This window comes from Ooceraea biroi, chromosome 2 (genome assembly GCF_003672135.1).
Source record: "Ooceraea biroi isolate clonal line C1 chromosome 2, Obir_v5.4, whole genome shotgun sequence".
Taxonomy (NCBI): domain Eukaryota; kingdom Metazoa; phylum Arthropoda; class Insecta; order Hymenoptera; family Formicidae; genus Ooceraea; species Ooceraea biroi.
Window position 1 is genome coordinate 10,136,294 of NC_039507.1, and position 24,907 is coordinate 10,161,200.

A 24,907-nucleotide genomic window follows, 5' to 3' on the forward strand; every position below is an offset into this window, starting at 1 on the left:
GTTTTCCAAAAAAAGTACATCACTGTTTTCGTTCATTTTTCGGATAGCGTGCTTTTGCAGTACGAGTCAACAAATTTCAACAGATCTCAGAAATCGCATAATAGATGGATGTGAAAGAATATGTAAAGCTCCAGGTATTTTTGAGCGTGTACGTTAATCAATGGAAAGGAGAGTTGAGGTGTGTATCATGGCTGCAGGTGGACATTTTCAGCAGTTACTGTGATGTTATTATTTTTCTCTTTAGTTACTATTTTCTTTTTCGTTATAATTTTTCTTTTTGGTTACTATTGTTTTTCATTTGCAATAACACAAACTGTTCTATAATAAACGAAAAGTGAACGAAAACAGTGATGTACTTTTTTTGGAAAACAAAGCAGTTTAGGACATATGTTTATATGACCTTTTCTTCTTAAAATAAGCCAAGGAATATCCTCCTTAAGTTTGTCTACTTACTTAGGAAACACCCTGTATGTATATATATATATATATAATCATTAATCATTTCATAATATATTTCGTAATCATATATATATATATATATATATATATATATATATATGATTACGAAATATAAATAATTCTATAAGTATAAATAATTCTATGAATACAAGTAAAGATTGATCAGCTTAAAATAATAACTAAAATTAAAAATACGCAGTTTCGTCCCAAATTCCACTGAATCATTCTCTACAATAATTTTGTTATTCAATTCAAATAATTTATTAAAAGACTATCATACACAAATGATCAAATTTCACGCAATTTATCATCCAACGAATTTAAAAGTCACACCGATCGGATTATTCGCCATTTGATGAGAAAATACGAAGCATCATCTAAGTTTCATATTCGCACTTTTCATCGCTCTACTGTATAGATTTTCGCTGCCTAGATTCTTCCGCGCGAACCAATTTTGGCAAGTTGCGATGCCTTGGATTTCCCGACGATGAGGCTCCGGGTAGATAACAAAAACGTCCTATCCATTACGCGTTAGGACGATCGAAAGGTGCTTTGAGGTTCCTCCATCGTTCATCAGCGCGCTGACTGTCTCGAGAGAACCGTCGTCATCGAGAACTCGATTCACAGTCCCCAACACAATAAGTTACACACCATAAACTGGTGTCGTAAAGTGCCCGTTCCGAAAAAGGACGATTTTCATCGGACAGTCAATGCGGATACGGACGACACGTGGACACGGTCGTGTCTTTTTACGTTCAGCATGAAAATCCTGTCATCCTGCGCGCTATCAAAATCTCTCAGATTAAATCGATGTGATATTTTGCGAAATAACCACGCGAAATATAATAACTGAATTTTTCCATGCTCCGACTCGTGCTCCGGAGTTTGTCGTCGTCGATACGTCGCGAATTCCGCAGTTGCACAGATATGCAACGGAACAAGAAGTTCCGAATCGCGACGCGAGTCTCGTTCGGAATTTTTCATTTCCTCGATGACAGACGACTTTATACAAGCAAGTCAGGCACGTCCGGCGCGCGGACCTCGATACGGGATACTTTCGTGAAACTCGCGCTGATCATGCTCGAAATACTTGTGATTATTAACATAACAAAATTAAGTGCTGCGACTGTTATTCAACAATTTCAGATTGACGAGGAAAATCGCTGTTTAATTTGCGAGAAACAGGAATCGCAGAGGAACGAGATGTCCTTTAAATAATAATTGTTGCATCGCCGTTATACAATGGTGTTTGCACTTTCGATTAAATCGATACTGAATGCTGTCACGGCTTGATGCGACTCGCACCGGATAAAATCGGAATAACAGGAAAAAAAGCCAGCTATGAAAGGGAAGGTGACCGGTATTCACGCCGAGGTGCAAAACCGAATCTCTTTCACCGCTCGTCGCGCGATTGTTCAGCGCGCTGTTCCAGCAAGCGCTGATTTGACAACTCATCTGACCTCCTGATTCGTTGTCTCGATTCCTCGTTTTGCCCCTTTTTCGCCCGTACCTTTGTCGCGAATTCTCCCATTTGCCGGACCATTGTGTCGCAGTTACTTTGTCGACCCGATTTTTTTGAACGAAATGTCCATTAAATCACCGCATGTTCCAGCGTGGAACACCGGATTCCGTCGAATTCATCCGGCAAGTGCGAATACTTGTTTGCGACGCGCTATCGCGCCAAATTATTTCGGACTAATCTCCTTGCGTTGCGCGCGCTGTCACGCGTAATCCACGTATTGACATTTTGAACTTAATCCCAGATACACGAATGGAAAGGTGTACATTAAAACATTCTGTTTTTGCGCGTTACAGTCACGTTGAATATTATTTAATATTGACGAGACGTGGAAGCATCTATTAAAAGTCGCGTCTGGTAATTCGGCCGTTTGATGAAAACGTCGCGTTGCAAATTATCGCGAGAGTTATCACGCGCGTATTTGCGCGATGGTTCGCCTCGAGCTCGCGATTATGTCGAAAAATACAAACGCACATTTTCAGCTACACTGCGCGCAATCAGCGACCGTTTCACCGGAGAGGTCGGGCGCTCGTTTCGATGAATATCACAAACAGACGTTTTCCTGCACTTTGGTAATAAGCCTTACGATCGATGCCATCAAGTTGCCGCGCGTTTGCTGCAGAATATCCTATTTTTCCTTTTTCAAAAAACCTCGCAAAATGCAATGCACTATTCACGGCCGTTACCAAAGCTGGATCTCGGCATCCCGCGATACTGACGTTCCCATCACGTGCGTTTCATTAAAACGAAACGTGCCGACTGTTCGGCCTCGCTCTCTTTCAGAGATCCACATTGGGGATTGTAAAAACGCATTGTGTAAAAATGAATCGCGGCGAAATACAAAGATCCATAGCGATGCAGTGGTGAAACAGAATCGGCAACTATTTCACAGTAGAACTCGATCGCTGACCATCCGGTTTGATATTACATTCTATTACGAATGTATGTATATAGCTACATGCCGAATTCCGCAATCTAATGTAACGAATTTTACAAATGTCCAATCGAACGAACGCAGAATACCGAAATACAACTTACTCGAAAGTAATCGCTCCGATTGTCGCTTCTCTGACGAACGACGACGAGCTGCATAGGAAACTGTGCTCGAAAATTTTTACTCGGAATAGAAGACATGAAACTTAAGAAGAGACATTTAATTTCCCCGAACGCGATATCAATGACATATCGTGGCGACATTAACGTACGACTGTCACGACGTAATTCCATCGTCTTGTCGCGCGACAGTGACGACATAGATTCGCAGGACAATTTCTCGAAGTCCCCCAAGGATTTCGCGACGAGCGGGTGTTTTTCAATTTGGCATCCGCATCCGTGGGCAGACGAGGAAGAGGAAGGAAAAAAGAGAGAAAAAAAGAGAGAGAGAACAGCGAAAAAAGAAACGCACAGCGGATCTTCCACTCGTCGGCGGCAAGATAAACGACGGAAGGGCTTTAAACCTCGCACGAGAGATAAATTAGCTTGTCCGGCAGGTGGCCCCCGGTTTTTAGAAGCTGGCCACGAGAGGAGGAATTGCGGATGGTAACACCCACTCACACGGTTCGAACCTAACCGAGAACCATTCATGCTCCCGCAGAAACTCCACAAACGTAACGCGGACGTGTTTAATAGATATTGCAATAGATATGAGTTAATGCAAAAGAAATTTGCGTGAATTTGTTGAATAATGTATTGCGTTTTAGCAATAAGTGACCTGTGACCCGTGCCTATGTCAAGTTACCACATATTTATTGCAGAATAATTTTTGTCTTTGTTGTTTATATGTATAAATAATTTCATAAAAGTGTTACATCAAAATAATTTTGATGAGATAAACGTTATCTTTTAATATTAAAAGTTAGATATAATTTAGATGAGTTAAATAAGCATCCTGGAGATAAAATAAGACAATTGGCTATGTTTGAAAACATAAAAATCGTGTTATTAACGTTCTCCAGAAAATTTATCTCAGTGTAATAATATCCCTGAGGAGAACACAGCCGGAAGAGAAATCAGCGAAGGGAATACGAAGCCTACGGTGCCATGAGTTTCGTATCGTCGGCGATTGTCGATACCAAAAGAGAGTCGTCCATTCGATTCGAGATAGGATCCGAAGAGAGACAACGAAAGATAGACGGAGTTAACGACGTAACAGGCTGAGAAGAAATAAAAAGTAGTGGAAACCTACTCGGCGAAGAGTGCGACTCAATGACGAGGAACCGAGGCTCTAGAAAGGCAGCTTTGATGTTGAAATAATTGAGTTTGTTCTTCCTCCGGTAACGCCAGAATGCGCATCTCTATCGTCTGTTGCAGTCTTTAATGGCATAATAAAGACAGGATACCTTCGTTCATTTTCTAAAACTTCGAGATACTACGCTGTGTTTCTTATAATTTGGAATAGTATCATGATCATACTCAAGTAGAACAATAATGCTACTCGTGAGAGTACTTATATCTCATCGAGAGTTTTATGAAAAATTATGTCGACTACAGTATTGCTGCTATTCACTGACAAAATCCTTAACTTGACAGAGTTCAGAGACAAATTTCTGTGAAAATAATGATAAATGACAGATTTGAGCGACAAGCGTAAAAGAAAGTGTAAATTGTAGTATCTTTTTCAAGGTATAAGTAAGAAATTTTCTGATTCAAAAAGTTTCCTGAGAAATATGTTATTAATAAACAGCTCTATTTTAAATACTTATATATTTTAAAATACTTATAGTTTTTATGAAAATATATACTATAAAAATGCAAACTGTGATAAAAAAAATCAAAACACCGTGGAATATCTCGAACTGGCGAACAAAAGCACGAAATGCAAGAAATGCGCAGTATTCAAATGGTGTGTGCGAGTTCAAATAACTGGAATTGTCTCGTTGAATAAAATAATTTTAGGTGCGATTTTAGCGCGAGAATGCGATGCGTTCAATTAAAAGAGGAAAACCACCTCGATATCACGGACCAAAAATACTTTATATTCCATTCACTTAAAAAAAGACGTGGAACTATTAAAAATTCTACCTCTTTAGTTTTTTCCGTTCCTTCAACCAAACTTCTCACTCGATTACTAACATTAAATAATCCCGTCTTCTACGGACCAAGATATTTGATATAAATAACTTCGTAATCAAAAAATGTTGATTAATAATAAAATACTTGAATACTGTAATCTCCATTTTCTTCGAAACTTTATAGAATATTTTAACTTTGAACAAATATACTTCAGACTGCGAGACAGTACAATCGCTTTAATCAAAGATATTTTTCGCAACGCGGACACGAGGAGCTTGTCACTTGATGATTCCGAAACGCGATTCCAAAGTTTCATCGGAAAATTATTTCCGCTCTGTTCGATCGTGACGCTCGCGTAGCGGGGCGCGCGCTCCGGAGTTTCCAATAAGAACTCTCAGGAACGCGTTTTCACGGAACGAACCCCCATAGCATCGTAGCACACGCGGATACGCAGGAACGAGTGTTCGCTCTTCTCGACGGTTTCCTTTTATACACACGTTCCTTATTTCAGACGAAGCGCCGGAAGGGATTCCCGACGATGCACTCAACTTTTTGCCGCCGTTTGAGCTACCGCATTATCCGGCGACGATGCTACATCCATACCCCCCTTGACGGCGCACGTTCTCCTTGTGATCTCGCCCCGAACCCCTTAATACGAAACATTCTCCGCGGTGGAATTTAAATAGAGCAGCATGTTTCGAGTCGGGTGCCCGCGGGGCGAACTCCGTTTTAACCCCCGACCTCGCAGGGTAAAATCGGGCGAACCGCGTGTCCTCCACGTGTGCATTTTCCTCGTCCTCGTCCTATCTCTCGCTCGTTTCATTCAGGATTGTCTCGTACGCGAGGGCGACCGCCCCGTTACCGGGTACCCTTTCGATTACAAGGCTACTACTGGTGGTATTAGGAAAATGACGATCGCTTTGATATCGAGATTAGAGATATCAGCGGCGCCTTGAGCGACGCTTTGTGCCACGACCTCTTCGATCTTATCCTTCTTGTAATTTAAATTGGACTCGTGCCCATCAGACGGAATTGAATAAATAGTTCTTTCATGTCACATTTCATACACGTTATTTGTATAAAGCTAGGAGAACGGTTAAGAGAAGCGATGCGTTGGAGCAACATTTCTGAAGTATAAGCCGACATGTTACAATGGCACACTGTTGCTTTGCAATTTTCTACGTGCTCGATAATTTCCCGATTGCGAGTTGTCTCTCGATGGCTTGTAGAGGCGAAATATCTCGGCCGTTAATCCCGCGTAACCGCAGGTGCGGCGCAACGGCGACGGTAAATAGCGAAGTGTCGACAGCTGGCGCGAACCGAGGATCCCCGCAGGAATTGCACGGGAAATGTATCATGAATTTCGCAAGATATTGCATATTTCACGCATATCGTTAAAGCGCTTTACACGTACGGTGGACTCGCTCGATTTTTGCATTCGTGCGAAAGCGATAATAACGGCAATAACTTGCACATCGCGTAAAGTAAGTCACCGGAATTTATGGTGTCTTTGAACGAGTCTCGCACGAGTAAACCTTCGGGGACTGAATTCTGACTGGGATTCGACTGAATCCTGCCATTTCAGGAAGTGTTTCGCCATGAGGAAGAAAGAGAGGGAGAGAGAGAAAGAAACGAACTGCTCGTAAAAATAGCGCGACTGCTACGGACTCCTGGGAAACGTATACGTCCATATTCACACAACCGAGTGTTCAGATTTTTCAAGGATTCCTTATCGCCCGACTGCCACCACATGGAAATCGTCGCGGGATTTCAAAATGTCGGACTCTTCAAAGGAATAAGGTTGACCTGCTTTTGCGCGCCCAAAAGAAGATTCCAACGATCTCTCGCAATCGCGCTAGATTCCACTCGACTTGAATTCGTTAAATCTCCTCCGTCTGATATTGCATCTCGCACATGTTTTAGGAAATCTTCTTCTTTGCGCGTTCACAATGTCAGCGAAGATGGCAGAAGATTTTAATCCAATCTACGCGGGAAACTGTTTTCCAATAATTCTAAGACATTTCTTTTCCTGCAGAAACAAGTCAGAAATTGTAAAATGGAATAATTAATTCTTCAAATAGATAATACACGAATCAAATTATTATAGAGCAGCTTCCTCCTGAAATCAATTTTGTTTTCGCATTCCACCAACAAAGTACTTGTCTTCTCGACAAAGAGAGAAACTTAAACTCGACTCGACATTATTGTTAGAAGAGATAGCAATTCCTATGGTTCTACAATTCCAGCGAGGCACTTGTCGCGTGCGATTAGCGTAATCACGAAAAGCAGCAAAACCGAGCATCTGCCTAACGGTCAAGCAACTCGCTGCTGTTGCCGGACAGCGTCTCTCAACGCAGGCACATCCTCTAATTTTTCTGGCCGGTAGTTGTTGAGATTGTTATCCGGCAGTTTAGTGCGATGGCTTCTCTCTCCCATTTAGGAGTACGTCGGCGTACAAAAGCAACGGCGGCTTCTGCTGCGGACATACAGTCCGATACCGTGTCCGCAATACGAACACACCGGGCGCATCGTGTGTACATGCACGTGCAGCAAGGATATGTGCAAAACGCCAGACGGTTATGGTACGACGAGAGGGTACGATGACAATATTGTAAAGTTGCCGGTACAAGCCGCGAGACAGGGACATCTGCACGCAACGTTATCTCAGTAACCCCTGTGCATCCCCTAGCGTAGTACTGTCACCTTAGCACCGGATCAGGAAACTACGAACTATCGGATTTGTCGGAAGTTGTCGGAAGAGAAGAGCAACCAGAGGAGATCGAACAAATCAAAGGGGAAAAAGCGATGAATCCCTTGATTCCCCATGCGTGAAGTACCGCAATTAATGAATAATCATGTTCCCTGCCCACGCACGCGAAAGGATAACTGTGCGAATATGTAACTATTTTTTACGCGCGACACGTGCCCGTCAACCCCCGCACGTACGTATGTATGTAAGCACGTAATGAGATGCTCTCACGGAACTGAACGGAACTTTCAATGTGAATGCAAGCGCTGACAATCTTCTTAATTGGGAGTATTTCTTCTTAATTAGGAGTATCTGGAAGTTAGCTGGCAAAAGCAACTTTGAAAACCGCGCTTTGAAAACGCGGAGTATTATAAATGCGTAACGGAATTTATGCGTATTCGCATACTTTGGCAAAAACAGAGGAAAGCTCCAAATAGTAATAACGACAAAAACGAAACTCATATTCGAGAATATCTTTTCTTCCTCAAAATATAACTTCGATTCTAGTGAATCGTTCCATCGCGCAACAAAAGAAATATTCGTAGCTAGATTGGTCGCTGGACACGCAATGAAAGCGAAATTCAATCAGCGCGACGATTAAGCGTAATTATTCGAAGCCAATACATCGGCGAAAATATTACTCCTATTTTTGACGAGGAGTTGCTCGACCTACCTTTTTTTCCTCGATTCAACGATCGCCTATCATTTATCGTGTCGACGTCAATAAAACGAAAGCGGGGGAAAAAGCATCGCCTGCCAAATTGAGAACCGACGACCGCCACCATTGTCGACGGACTGTTATTGGCCGCCGCAAATTCGAGAATTATTGCTCGCGCGGAATTAGTAGCATGGTACCGGCGTAACGTAACTGACAACTTAGCATACCATACGAATATTGGGAATGCGATCTCTTGACGCTCTCCCTGCGTGTACCCGCCTAACGAGCGTCGCGCTGAAATAACTCGAATCAACGGCGTAACGCGGTTTCCGCGACACAATCGCGGAATAAATCATGCGGCCGCACGTTGTACGGAAGTACGGGAACACAATCAGCCCGATATATCCTATAGCAAAGGAACCAGCGCATGTCGCACACAGCATTCGCTCAGCCTTAATGAAACGCGAACGAAAGCGCCACTCGATGAACACAAAAAGATACCATAAAAAAGCTTAAATGATTAAACATAACATCCTGTATATATCCTGATTCTCCAAGAAATAAAGAAAGAAAGTGTTTGTCACGGCGATTTCGATTTTGGATTTACATCGCCATTCGTTTTACGTGCGACTTGAACTTAGCATTTACCGTATATTTCAATGTTGGCTGGAAATATCACCGCGAGAATTTTTAATAAGTAACATCGATCGTGACACGCGGTGCAAGCCCGCTATTTCCCCGGCAACACTTTCCTCGGGGAAGAGATGTGGGTCAGTATCTAATATCTAATATCCCCAATCGCTTGTCAAAAGAGCTGCACAATTAAAGCTGCCGCGGTAAGCTCGCGCTATATGGAGCGGAGAGATGCATTAACGCGATATTGCGACTTTTAAGCGTGGTGCCATCGAAATCGAGCGATTCCGACCTGAATGCCACCGCGGCTAAGACCGCAGTTTCCTTATCTCGTTCGCAACATTGGTCCGAAAGAACGGAAGATAGCTGGAATTACGTGGAGTTTTGTGCTGATCATCGCGAACCATCAGTATTCACAGTATTCGCTTGGCTATACATGGACATTCAGAGAAAATTTTGGTATTAGGAAAATCAATGAGTTGCCAGAGAATCGATAGCGATGTCATTATTGCATATGATTTTGCAACGACACAGTTTTCCGTTACACAAGAGTCACATAAATTATTGTTAATCAGGTGTATTATTTTCTGCTGCATTATTCCGCGACAATAAAGTGATGAAATGACGGTATATCGTTTCAAATATCTCTGACAGGACAATAAAATCTTATACGAATATTTCACGAGCAAAATATGGGATACATACTTGACACATTGAATAACTCAAGCAATTTACGGCCATCTGGTATCGCATTTTACAAATTTGAAAGATACAGCATAGTTTATTCTTTTTTTGTTAAATATCAAATTTTAAATATTAAATTTGTTAAATTTCAAATTTTTTGTTAAATATCAAATTTTAAATAGATTTTATAATTAAGTCTGTTGCTCACTGTTCGATTAGTAAAAGGTAACGTCAACCGTTGCGTTTACCATAGACGATTTATGGTTGCCACCGAGGGTTGCGCTCTAAAGGGTAACGCGGTGGTGACTTCTCACTCGGTTTAAACGCACCGATAACAGCTAAACTCTGGAAAAGCAACACCGGCAGCTCGTCGAGAAAATTTCCTCACTCAGCTGTCGGTACGAAAGCAGCTGCCGGTTCGTGCAAGAGACCACCCCTAAAACAGGGTGGAAGAAACCTCTGTATTACCGACCATGGCACAGGGTGAATAGGAGACTATCGCCCTCTGCATGAACTTAGAGCGCATGCGCGTACCATTTCGATCGAGAACAACCCTTCGTATCGAATTTTACTATCTGAGTTACGGGAGTGAGACTGGTCAAAATGGATAAGTGGATACACGCGTTCTATTCATAAGATAATTGAGAGAAGCTAAAAGAATAAAATTATTATTTAAATATGCTGAATTAAAAATCTATCTATTTAAATTAATGCGGAAATAAGCGTATTTGACGAAATAAAAAATTGTCTCTCTTTCTTCTCGTGATGAGAAAATATTAACGACGTCTGGTTTCAATCAAAGTTACTTCGAACGATTAAAAATGAAATCGAAATTAATTACATTAAAAGTAAGGAAAAAGTTTAATGAAGTGTTTAATAAATAATTTCGCTATTATATCATTTTAATATTTTATCAGAAATAAAACATGCTTCGATTGATACTGTGTTATTGAACAACAAGCCAAACTATTTTCATGGAAATCCACGAAAGAGTTGGAGCAACGATTGATGAACGTTTGTATGCGCAGGACTTGACGTACCATGGGAAACACAGAGGAAAATATCGAACAACAAGGAAACTACTGCCTCTCGAATTTCGCCTTTTAATGAAGAGACGGCCAAGAGGCCATCCTCTTGTGCGTATTTCTTTTATATCCGATTTTTGCGAGGCTGCTGCTCTCTGCCTTTCTCTTTTCATCTTTACCAGAGTTCTATAATCTTTATGACTTCCGTATTTTATTTTCACTACGCTCGCGAGCACACGACAGCCGCGTACCTTTTGTAACGACGGATGATTTAGATTGTGCTCTCTTTCTTTTTCCCTCTTTCTCTTTCTGCATAGTGCAGAGGCGGTCATGCGGCTAGCCTGTTGCAAGGAACCCTTGCGTTAAAGAAGAAAAAAAGAAAGAAAAAAAAACGAACGCCGCTTTGCGCGCGGAACCATTAAAAAGAGGGTAGGCCGGTGAACGCGCAACCCCTAAGCTGTGGTCAGTTGTTTGATGATTTTACCGTGAGCACGCAAAGCGATGACACGATCATTCAGGAAAAAAGACCTTCCGGCAATTTGTGACGGTGATAAAGGCTCCGTATACACTGAATAAAGAAGCAAATTTGTAAAATATACGTATAGGAATTTATAAACATAATTTGTTTAGTCCCTTCTCGTATCGTACATCTACATATAGAATATAGTTAAGTTACAATTTTTATACATTAGAGAAACGACAAAGAACGCGAGAGAGAGAGAGAGAGAGAGAGAGAGAGAGAGAGAGAAAGAGAGACACGAATAAATGCAGCTTTAGCTTAATTGAGCTCTATCATTCTTTGCGTTTACAGATCAGGATTCATTCGGCTCTATTAACTTCGCAACGGGTGCAACAACATCGCCTAGGGGATGTTTAGGACGTGTTTCCTGACATTTCGGGGCGAAATTCTAGCTCGAGAAAGTCGGAAGGCGTGGTGTGTGAGCGCGTTTGCGAGCACGTGCGCGTCTAAATACGTTGTAAATTTTCTCCGCGCAGTGTATTGTCTTCTTGGATGCGCGCGCGTGCGACAGAATGCAACGCGCGAAATGGCGAGCCTCCCGTCGCGTTGGGCCTCGAAAAGCGCCATAATATAATGGAATAACGGTTATTAGAAGGGAGATAGTATCGTCGTGGGGCGCTCGGCCGCCCGATGGCGGAGGTGTTTTATCGATCGTTCAGCTGCGTTCGGCTGCGATGAGGTGAGAAAGGGAAAGTGGCCGGCTCGGTTTGCCCATTCTTCCGCACTTCCGTGACCTTTGTGGCCCCGACGAAACAACCGTCATTTCGCCAATCGCGACCCCATCCGTGAAGGCTTAACACCCTCTTCGTGAGCCCTGACAATTACGTCGATAATCGGCGTCGAGTACGTGAAAGGTAAACCCGATGGCTCGGTCAATACCACGTGCAAAGTTAATCAGCTACTTCTAGTAATGTTTGAACAGAAGACGAATCTGACACGGTCGAATCCAGTGCAATAATATATGCACAACTGACGAGAAAACATCATGTGTGTACTATTCGACAATCCGGCTGCTATTATGGAGAACGCGCAATGATTGATGATCGAAAACTAAAGTGGAGGGATAATTCGAAAAGAATTCTATTGCTGTAATTCAAACATTGATTAACAATTAAACAAGTTGCAGTCACTTTCAGTCCGAGATCAGTGTGACGAATAATTAAATCTGTAGCTATTGCATAAATGCACGAGGGAAAATAGAAATCGAAAGGTAAGCAATAAAACTCGATAAATTCTTTTTAATTTCGATCATTTGTCGAAATGGCTGATCGATCGTTACTAATCACCGTACGTAAGGTCTCTTCTTCTTTTCTCGTTTCTCCTTTCCCTCGAGCGCTCGAAAATCGACGTCGATGTACCGATAAATCACGGCTCTGCACGTTTAATGACGCCTAAGTACGAAAGAAGTTTCCTCATGGAAAGAGAGAGCAGAGGGAGGGTTTGAGACGCAGGACGTACGTCGGCTCTATGATAAAAAAGAGCGCTACGAAGTGAAATTGCATTAAAGCGGATTAGCCACGGCAGGTTGATTTAACGATGCGGAGCACGTCGTGTTTACCGTGAATATGAGAAAGGGCTGCGTTCTCTTTATTCATCCAAAGGCAAAACGCAAGTCTGGGTCACGTAAGCGGCTCTCCCCGGCGATCGATGCTCTCTACTTTCCGTGCAAACGATCCCGAGAGGCAACAGGGCTCTGATACCAACGCGCAATGACAAAAAGTCTGAAATAACGTTCGAGATCTGACGCGTGCATGCACGCACGCACGCACGTTTTATTTTGAGCAGAGCAAACCACTCGAAATCGAGTTCGCGAATCGCAAAAATATGAGAACGTGCGCCATACCTCACAAATAAAACTGAAAAATGTCGCGTTCCATTCGAGAGATGTGTTTCTTTGATGTCAAACAATATCGCGAGAAACCTGTTCCTTGAATCTTTCAATGTACGCAAATATACCTTATTCCTCTAACAGAATCAAGTCTGAGAATCCGAGAGAATCTGATATCGCCAGTATTCTCGAGAAGAAATTGCTCTACGTAGAATAATCATTTTTAAGGAAAGTCGTTAGGGACGATCACATCGTCAAATTACAAAACATTTAAAAAATGCTTGATAAAATCTCTATGAAACGAATTTAAAGAGCTGAATAAAAGTAATTAATATCTGTAATTAGTGTCTGGATAAGCGCGATGTAACGCGAGGATTAGCAAGCTGCTTAGCGCGAGAATAGCTTCGTTAAACGGCATGAGCCAGTGGATCGTGGCTCAAACGAAAAGCACCGACCACGCTGTTTGCACAATACAACGCGATACAACAACGCAACATGATAACAATGATGTTAGAAATTCCGCGGCGGATGCGCTCTCGAAAGACGACCCGGCGGGGAACACGAGCGGTACACGCATGAGTTATGTCCGGCTCTGCGCGAGGTAGTCCGATAATTCGTTGGTGGAATCGCGTTCTGCACAAACTGGAATTGCGTCGTTACAGGAACCGGTCGCGGCCAACACTCCAGCACTCAAGATATATCGTTAGTTCAATAGTTGAGCCGCAAATATTGCACGCGCGCGATGCATTGACAGATTCGCTGCATTTCGCTTCATGAGGAATTACGTTACCGAATATATACAGGGTGTCTGACATAAGGCAACCTTCCGCCTACAGGTAGATCTCGTCAAATTGAATTATAAAGTCCTGTACCACTTTGCAAACAACCACGTAAGGTCTTTGAGATATTAATAAAAGAAGATTAGCGAATCAATACGCGCGATGCGGTGAGACGGGTCTTGTAGGAGCGACTTTTAGATGCGTTGCTAGGGACGCGTAGCAAAAGATGCTTGCGACGGTATCGATAGGTAATATATAAATAAGGTGGAGTCTGCGAATGGAACAGCATGTTTACAACGTAAAGAGGATGTTGACATCGCACGTCAAACGTATATAGGACTTTTTAATTCAGTTTAACGAGATCTACCTGCAGGAGAGTGATTGGACACTTTACGCGAGACACCCTGTATATATGAATATGCAGGGGATGGTAAATATAGGAAATAGTGCGGGATGTTTGTTCGTACATCAAATCGAAATAAATGCAATAGCGACGTCGGTGAGTTCTCGACGTTAAGGATATAAATACTTGCCAATAGTACGACATGCGGTTCCGATATTATAATAACTGTGCAAGAAAAGAGAGAAACAGGAGAGAAATCGATTAAAAATATTAAACCGACGTTAGCGAGTAGTTGCAATCGTGTATTTTAATCGGTCCTCCATCGCGAATTCGTTTGAACGTATAATTGTTTCTTTGATAGCCTCGTTAGCTCCGTTGCACAATTGCAAGCGGCATTTGATGTTCATCTCTGATCCGTCGGCCACAAAAGCAATGAACCAATAAAGCTACAAGGGGGACTTTACGATCACCTGCGCAGCGAAGGAAAAAAAACGTCCCACTTATCCGCCGCTCGATTTCCATATCTATCGTCGTATGCAAATAAGCGACTGAATAAGAGAGCTCTGCGTGCCCGTAGCAGACCAATCGTTTTGCCTTAATTTAATATCTATTTGAGTTTCTCTGAATCCTCCCTTCTTTTTTCCCCGCGAACAGAACGAATAGTCTCGAAACGAATCGCTGCTATAGACACGAAACCGTCAAAATTATAGTAACGAGGCGCGCAGAGAGGATCCTAGGGAGGGTAAAATGGACAAGCTTCCCAAAGTTAATTAGTCTCGAGTACCAGATGGCATATCCAGCAAAGTTTTCGCGCTTGAAAACGCGATGTGTGTTGGGGAAAAAAAAGAATGCCATTGCACAACTCATCGCAATATCAAGAGGCGATAACGTATGTTTCTCGTGATGACAGTTCGCTTCAAATTGCAGTACATGACGTCGAGTCGAGCGTACAACGAATAAAAATGAAAGCCTGAGATAATAATTGTAGCGATAACTCAAAAATATCTCGCATCGCATACGAGAAAATTCAATATTTAGGAGATAGTACTGCGAGAAGCGTTCGATATTTATAACGAGAGAGAAAAAGAGAGTCGAGTGTCATGCAAAAGCCTTGAATGACATAAAGAAAATAATTTATGATCGGTTATTTTCACTATCACTTTTTTTACGTGATAATACCAACTATCACGAAGTGGAGTATCGCATAATGTTCTAACCATTTGTAATAGGCATGATGGATCGTATAACGGATATCAATCAGTTGTTATGTCGTTTATCAAATAACCGTTGTGTTTCTGTATTGCCGATAATTACAGTTCGTAAATTGTACTCGCGTCGTTTGTTGAACATACTCGTACAATAATGCATGTACACCTGCGAATAGAATGATATTCGCCGTTTTCAAACGGGGTGAAAAATTACAGAAACATACAGAGCTTGATATAATATTGCACAAACTTATGCAACTTCCGCGTTGTCAACACATAATTTTGCGATATTTCTTATCAAAGATCCTCTGTGTTGCGTTTACATTAAATTTCGAATATGAAATATTACAGATTACTAAGAGAAATGTCATTATTATATTAACTATATAATAATATAAATTAACTGTTACCATCTGGCGCGATAATAGATTACAGATTCATCAGGCGGTAGATAAATTCCTAAAGCATTCGTAAAATCTCCATGAATTCACCAACTAAAATGAGAGATACCTACGTTCCATTCGTCCTTTGATTGGATTATAACCGGATAATTATAGCAGTATAATAGAGTATCATTAGTATAATTGAAAAGTCGATTTCAAGCACGTTTCTTGTCGCGTAAAAGTTTAATCTGAAAGTCCGAACTGAATTCCGCGCGATTGTATGCAGCTAGTTTGGTGAAAACAACAACGAAGACCAGCGAATCTGCATTGCCAATTTCGTCCGTGTGGAAAATGCCAACTGCTTCGCCGGCGCTAAAATACCAGAAGCTAAACTCCGCGCTCAATCGCGCGCGGATCTTTCGCCCTTAAATATTACACGCAATCGATCAACGTCTAACTCGTCGACGGTTATCGTGCTTCTCTCTGTCAATAATAACCGCTGTCCCGACGACGATGGACAAATAGAATGTAAGGGACAACGAGAGCCGGTGATAAACAGCCACGGCTTCATCGCTACGTCGCAATTACGGAGCGAATAAAAAAAATGATATCGTAACTTAATTATCTGGAGGCAGTGATCGTGCGAGCATCAGTAATTCGATACGCGGACTGTGGATCAATTTCAGCTGGGCGAAAACGCACACGGGCCAACCTGGCATAATGTCAATCCGAATCCACAGTGCAGGAGCGTGCGTCAATCGCAATTTTACAAACAATTCTGCCGAATAACGCGCGCGCGTAGCACGTAATTATCCAATCTCATTACGGCGTGTTCGGTCAACGCTCGGTGACCATTGTTACCTCATTTTCTCGCGGCCATTTGTTTGTACATCTAATTCGAACCTTCCTCAGCGTCGCGCGACTTGTTTGGCGTTCATAAACAATGAACAAACATCGATTCGTGCTCATTAATCCTCAGTAATCGTGTAAGAGCGCGTAGTAACGTGAACAACAAATGTTCTATGATTTTCCAACAGCGTCGCCACTTCACGTTCGTGCGCCACGATAAACGAGGGAAAATTATGTGACTTAATGAGACGACCAACAGTCGTGAAAATATCAATAACGTGCCAGCAGAAAACGTCGCACGAGAACGTTGCAAAAGTGAGGAGTAACTGATTCAAATGCAAAATTGTAATTTTGCAAGCTAACTATTTAAATCACAGTGCGCGCGCAGTGGGCTATCACTTGCGGCGAGAAATTCTTCGCCAGACGCGACGATATGGCACATCCGGTCGAAAAAGGATCAAAACAATATGCACGCGGCGCTTAAATTGGTAGTTGAAATCTTTCAAAAATATAAAACGAAAAACAACGGAAAATACCGCGCATATGACGTCCGATGACCGCATTATATCGATACTCGATATCAAGCTTCTTCTTTTTAATGGATACGTCGATACCGGTGCTGACTGCCTGGCACCTCGAACATGCTTTTACGGCAATCAGTCGAGACCGGCTGCACCGAAGCGATGTTAAAAGATCTTAGGGTGACATAATGGACATCATCGTGCCTCACTAGCGTCGTATTTAACCTGACAGGAATATTTCACATTACACGCATCGATAAGGACAGTTTTCTGCCTTTTCTAATGATTGCTTGATGAAATGTGTACTGTATACATTTTTGTATAATTTGTTTGTGAACATATATGAAAAAATTTGGAATAAAATTGTAAAGATAAAGTCGACTGAATGAGAATCTAGAGCGATTTAAAGTCGGTGCACTTGACTTGGCTAATGCTGCGTTGCAGCTCCTTTTAGGGCGCGCAACATGTGAGAACACGAGCAACTTTCTAGGCGATTATGCGGTTAAACGCAAATAGAAGCGTCGAGGAAGTCGAGCTTGCGTCGGGGAAAAAAACAAAGAAGAAAAAAAGTAACACCGTTATATGATTCCCGCGCTGCTGATTCGACAATCTTTACCCATGAGAGAGCAGCTTTTTACGTGTTCAAAAGTATAATTTGTTTGTAAAAGTATTTAACATCATTAATACGAAACAAATATTGTCGTAAAATATTATTAAAACTTCTCAAAGATTCTGATCGTCGCAAACTATATTGTGCAGATACAAAAGCTATTCGCTAACGTAAATTGAGAAGAAATCAGTTATGACACAGTATCCTTTTAAAGGCTTCTCGGACGCTTTCTCGAAGAACTTCAGGAGGCAACGATCTTTGACTTGCAACAACGATAAACGATCTCGTCGCTTCAGGCCGTAACAGTTACGTTAATCGAGCACGTTGTTGCAGATTTGTCGCGAGATTAGCATGAACGTGACGATCTTACCTTAAGCTGGTGTTGCGGTCGTCTGAGAGCGCCCTGGTCCCGCCGTCCGCCTAGACGATCAGCCTCCGCTTCCAATTCCTCCATCGAGGATTCCGCCTCGCTCAGCCAGGCCAAGAACTTGTCTAGAGACCGGTCGAAGTTGTGGAGCGAGCTCATCGCGGAGTTCAGTAGTTTCCCCCGATTGATGATGCTGGAAATGGATCGCTCGATACAGCATTACATTCGTGATGTACAGTTTGATTCGCAGTAAAGTTCCGCGAGAGAGAAAGAGAGAAAGAGAGAGAGAGAGAGAGAGAGAGAGAGAGAGATGCTATGGACGCAACGGAAGCGCCTAGGTAGAATAACCGTGCTATGCCTGTATATAGACTGCCCCAGAAGTTACGTTCTCTTGACTATACAAATTCTCCAGCGAATCCCTCTTTAACAAAAATTTCGTCTTCCGTTTTCAGCAATTCGGCAATTTTTAAATTAAATCTTTTAATAATTATGTCGCGGATCAAAAATCTTCTAGAGTGAAAATTACAAGATAGTTGAGAAAATAAATTTATGTACTTGTATTTTCTCGTTTATCTGACGGTAATTCATTGTTAGTTCGATTGCAGTTCTAAGATTACAACTGACTGCATTCGATTTGTCTCATGTTTCATCGATGAAGACGGAACAAGAAATAATCGATTGAAGTACTCACCTCGTGTTGAGATTGTTGTATCGCTGATTGATATTCTCCGTCATTTTCTTCACACGCGTAGTGTCGTCTTGTTGATAAACCGCTATGAGTTTCTGCGTGAGCTGATTAAAGAGCTCAATTTGGAGCTTGTACTTGTGCAGATCGACGTGGAACGACTGAAACAAAGCGCGAATCATGGAATCGTAGGGGAGATGCAATAGCGGGCAAGCGAAAAAGGGAAACTTGTCTAACTCCGGCTTCGTATCAAGTTAGAAGAAGCCGCGCCTCTTTTGCACTTGAGTCTCGATAAGTCGGCAAAGTTAAATCTTCGCAAGGCGGGGGTTCGTAACTAAAGTTTCGCGTCGATACACTGTGCAACTTTCCTTCGCGCATCGGCACTGATTGGTACCGATCAATCTTGCAGAGAGCACAGCGAGCATTCTCGACGCAACCGAATAAAGACGGACAGCGAACGATTGAAGGAAGCGCTCGCATAAAGAAACCCGAAAGATATTAACCGAGCGCGCGTTATCTTTTCGAAGTGAACGATATTACGTCGAATCGCGCTTTCATCATGCAGCCCATTCACGGGGACACGCGAGATTCGGAAGAAGCGCTGCAAATGCATCTCGCTCAAAGGCAACGCGCATAGCCGCGGGAATAAATTATTCCATGAATATCTCATTTGGCTCTTTTGAATCTAAACAGAGCTCCTCTCGCGTGATGCGCTCCGCCGGTTAAGATCCCGTTGATTGAGACGTCGGAAACTCCGTTTCCTCCTTCCTGCGTCGGCAAGTTTTTACCTTTTTCGGAGAGTCGCGTACTCTCGTATGCAAAGTGGCGGGAGATTATAGGAAGAGCTTATTACCGGACAGATTGATTCCGAAAGCGCTCGGTCTCTTTAATTCCGCGCACAGATGGGAAAAGTTCCGCGGCTTTCAGAGACATTTGCGCTCGTAAACTTGAGCTGTACACAATCAGCGCTTGCATGGATACGTTGCACAATAATACGGAGGAATGTACATTTTTAAAACGTTTCTGCTGCATACGCAGCAAACGCCAAAGTAGTTGCAACATAATGAGTTTCCATAACGCAATGAACGCGATATAACGTGGACACGTGAAACACAAGTGGAAAGTAATTTTTCTAATGCAGAAAGTTACTCGCGCGCCATTCCATCTCTATCCGAGAAAAACTGTAATTCACATGCTTTCGCGGCAGCGTCGAGATGATATTGGTATAACAGACACGTCTCGCTCAATATCACTACATCCTCCGTACACAAGATGAAAAACGCGCTGTCAAAACATCACGCCATAAAAATAACGTAAAATAAGCCGCGCCGCGTTGCAACAAATAGAAAAATATATCGCGTAGAGAGAGAGAGAGAGAGAGAAAGAGCTTTCCAAAGTTTGAAACTGCAACTTTCATTTAAACAAAGTGACAAGAACGATGCAACATGACGAGGCAAGAAGCCACTGTTCATGCCTTTCGAGTGACAAATTTTATTCCTTTTACGGCACTTGAAATGTAACGCGATATTCCGCGATAACGATTTATTCACTCAATGCATTTCAATCAAATACTCTGTTAACGCAATTTAATCGATGCAATCGTAACAGTTCACGTTTCAATATTGCTCGACACTTTCAACGCTGCCGAAGGCGGATTAAACAAATTAAATGGAAGATATTAACGCGTCTCCGCTCAGGGCTTTTTCCCCCGCTTTTATCTCGGTATCCTTGACTAAAGACACACTTCTTCGGGCGCGGCACTAAAAAGCTCACCCCGACCCGAAGGGCTAACGCGGTTAACTTGCTGCAGCGAGGAAAGACGCGGAGGGAACGCCGACGTACCTTTTGTTCCTCAAGCTGCATCGCGAGTACGTCAGCGGTGTGCCCAACGGCTCGCATTCTCTCGAGTCGAGTTTCCATTCGCGACAGCCAGACCTCCACCGCGTTTCTCTTCGCCTCGTATTCCTTACTGTCGCCCAGCATCATGTCCAGCTGCGTCTTCCGTTGCATGACTTTTGAGTTCGTCTCGTCCCAGTGCTCTCTCAGCTTGGTGACTGCAACATTCACGAAACGACAAACGATGTGGTGAGAACCAATACTGCATACAACGTAAATAAATACTGTTTTATAGAAAATACATCTGGAAACAAAATGCCAATGATCCGGAATACTTTGCGGTGCTCGAACTGCGCGAACGGTTTTTCACTCTTCACAAAATATTTTATCTGAATTCAACATGTTGGTTTTTGTATAAAAGATTTTACTGCATCCAATTTGCGCATAAAAATTTCACGAAAGAAAAGCATAATATGATATAAATAACTTGTAGAAGTTCAGCGGACTTCATACATGGCATACTAGAAATATTTTTTCACCACGAAATGCTATTGTCTTCACAATTAGGGGCAAATCATACATTAAAGCTATTTGAGCTATCTAATAATTAATTCAATAATCGAAGATCCGCAAAAACGAATCGCTTCCGCACTTGCAATGGAAAAAGCATCGAGTTATCAAAATGCATCGCATTGTCAAACAGAGCGGAAAGTTTCAAAATAAAAATAGATGCTGTCATTTATCAGTACGTGATATTTTCTTAACAAATTATATGTGCAAGTCAACACTTCACCCAAAATTTCTATAAAATGTTAAGCGCTCAATATCACAAATGACAGCATTCACATTGTACTTTTTCACTTTACTCCGGTTCTTCATTTCACTACATCCTGATCATTTCGTGTTCTTCTCTCAGAATTGGAATCAAAGACTACGCTGAAATTCGCGCGGTATCAGCTGGAAACAATCCAAATAGTAATGGCACGTTATAGATCACAGCTGGACAAAGCAGATGCAAAACACTGGCAATGGTTCAACATCCGCAACAACCCAATTCGCACGTGTGAACCTTCTTGTACCTTTAAGAATGCACCTGATATGCACCATGTTTCGAGAACGCATGTCGTCAAACAGCACGGAAACTAGAATAGAAACATAGATTTCTGATAGAGAAACTCTTTTATGCAAGAGAAAGACCATAACAATTCTGTTAACCTATGTGTGTTATGTGCAAACGTGTATTGAATATTATTCCGATAAAAAAAAAGAAAAAAAAAACAGAAAAGGATGACAAACAAAGTCAAACGACAAATGGCTGAAATTAAAACTGATTCTAACTTTAATAAAAGCCATTGTCTTTACGCGGAATACCTTTTCAATTAAACGTGAAATATTTGTTGAAACGTGAATATTGCTGCACAAAGAGAGAGCAAGAGATAGAGTAAAAAAGGAACAATGTACGTTAAACGGCACGCTGCAGGATAAAGAATTTTAATAAAAGTATTCTCTTTTAGATTACAAAATTATTTATATATATATAGAAGCGTTGAATAACGGACTTTTAAAAATATCAGGTTATGCGTAAAATTCTGTATTATCAATTACAAAGTTAAATTGTCAATTTCAAAGCAAAATATTGTTTTTTCTACATTTTTCCTGAAATACTAGAGTTTATTATCCACAGATTCCTTCCTATAGTATTTTTTTATAAATTGCTTAACAAAAGGTCATTTATCCAATATTACGAAAAAGACGTTTTACTCAATTTTAACGTATTAATTGCGAACATTTGGAAACAATAGAATCATCCGCAAATCCCATAATCGCGTTCTATTCCGATGTACGCGCTTGAGATGGAGAACGATCGGCCAAAGAGAGAAAATCCAACTCGCTTCCCGCAGACCGGTATAATCTGGGAACTCGTGAATGATCGCGCAATACAGCGAATTTTAGAGGAACATAAGGAGCACGCGTCTTCTCCTCCGTTTCGATACCTCGCTAAAGTGATTTAAACTATCATTCTGCCTCAAAAACTGTATCCGATGATGCGTCTGTCCGCTGTGTCCGGCAAGAGCGGTTTCGCTTCAACGCTTCGTCGTTGCATTATACCACATTGTGCGAGTTAAATAATTCTCTTTCACGTAAAACTCACGCGTTGCTCAAACGTTCACCTCTACGTGGCGTAATTAATTCCCGCCGTGTTCAAGTATTCTTCCCAGTAAACGATTTCTGGAATTACGATATATAAATGCGACAAGTTTCAATCGTTTCCGTCGTACGCTTCGGCACCCTTATGCATACGATTAAAGCAAATCAGAATACACAAACGAATACGGCAACGCTACGATTCGAGCGAACTAGGTCCTGAGTGTGGTAATGAGGAAGAAACGGCGCTCTTCAAACAAGACGCGATAAACTGCAGCAGATTACAGCAAACTCGCTGTGGGGCGGTAAGGACAATTTGCACCGCAAAGGATTTACTCCGCCTTACATATTCATGTGCTTACTGTATTAATATAGTTTCCAGTATTCCCAAAGTTCTAACTGTTCCGTTTAACACGCATTCGCGCGTCGCGTGTCCTTTATTGAATATATTAAATGGCGCGCGACATGCTTGTAAACTAAGCGCATCTCCAACAATCCAATCATAAACAAGTGTCCCCGCATAATTTGGGGGAGGTGCGACGAATAAAGGGCTACGGGGCGGAACTCGAATATGCCCACGTATGCCGACATTTCAAAGGGCTCGACACCACCCTTCCGCTCCCTATCCCTCGAAGAATGCAGTGTGAAAGACGAGGGCGCTGTCTGCGTTTTTTCAATGACTTTCAACGACTTATTATGAGAGCAATTCGTTCCCCTCGACCCCTATGCACTTCGACCTCCACTCGAAAGCCGCCCTTAAAGTGTACGTTTCTGCCTGCATGCGCGTCACACAAGCACAAGAAGATCACTCGAGGCAGACTTGGAGGCAACACCTCTCTCTCTCCTCCGGTAATCCGGTCTAATTCCGCTCTAATGGCAAGGCGATGAATGTGCCGATGTTGTTTTAATTAGTTCTCGATCCTGTTTACCTGAGTCACGTCGACAGAGAATTCGCAAAACCAGTAAAACACATATACGTTAAATTGTCTTCCATAATACATTATTAATTTGTCTTTTACTGTTCTAAATTATTTGGCAAAATTCTCGTTAATATTTTAATGCTCACACGTTAATTACATGATTTATCTCATTATTTTATTATGATACTAGAACAATGTATATTAAAACTGAACTGATCTTTTTCATGAGGCAAAAATAACGGAGGCTATTAACGTGCAGCAGATGATGCACGCTTTTCTCGATTTTTGTAACGCTGGAAAAACGTAATAAATGAAACTCGGTAACTATGACTCAATTTTCTCGCAATGTATTACCTTAGACTAGCCATGACGCGAGAGCAACGAGCGATGCATCACCTCTCGCATAGATAGGTCTACGAGAGTTATTGGAAGAATAATGTATGCGGCACCATGGCGCCTGCAATGAGTTATCGGCACACCTGAGTCTTGCAACTGCTGCAACGAGCGCACGTACACACATGCGCGTTACACTATCTTGCATAGATTATACAGTCTCGTATATATGTATATATACATATATGGAACTGACGAGCGCCGATATTCACCGGGGAGTCACAAAGTTGCCAAGAAGGCGACATCCACGAAACACCATCGAGATTCGCAGTATTAGTAGTAGACTTGCGTACTCGCGAAACTACCAACGGCACAAAAGTTCTTTCTTTTTTAATCGACTCATTAATAGATCATAAAACTGCAAGCCACGTATCGCGGCTTGAGTTTATAAATGAAACGCCAGCACGTTTTAAGAACCAACTTGAGACGGTGTACGAGGATTGCTAAATGACTTCATTAAGAGTGTCCAATTAAATCATCACTTGTTCCACACAGAAAATTTATATTGCTCAAATATCGCTCATTCATTCTTTAGTTTAATTAATTAGAAAACCGACATTGACGCATCTGATTATAAGTCGAAATCGATATGTTCTTCAGCAAAAGTAATAGTAACGAAAACATCTTAAATCTTAAATACATTTCCTCTTTCTCTCGTAATTCTTTATCATGACACTCAATACATCATTGTTAGATTCTGATGGATTTAAATTTCTGATGGAGTTAAATTGAAATGGAGCGTTCCTTCAATATAAAAAGTTAGCACTGAAACGAGAAATTG

At 41.9% G+C, this 24,907-nt stretch overlaps 1 protein-coding gene across 10 annotated transcripts in view; it reads right to left on the reverse strand.

The window, feature by feature from the left end:
- Nucleotides 1-24,907, reverse strand: part of LOC105279139 (dystrophin, isoforms A/C/F/G/H) — a 442,569-nt gene that overhangs the window by 260,462 nt on the left and 157,200 nt on the right. For all 10 annotated transcript variants that reach the window (XM_026967748.1, XM_026967742.1, XM_026967747.1 and 7 more), the window contains 3 exons: nt 20,675-20,886; nt 18,839-18,993; nt 18,151-18,340 (listed from right to left, as the gene is read on the reverse strand). In XM_026967748.1, the coding sequence (XP_026823549.1) occupies nt 18,151-18,340; nt 18,839-18,993; nt 20,675-20,886 (557 nt within the window). The remainder of the gene's footprint in view (nt 1-18,150; nt 18,341-18,838; nt 18,994-20,674; nt 20,887-24,907) is intronic.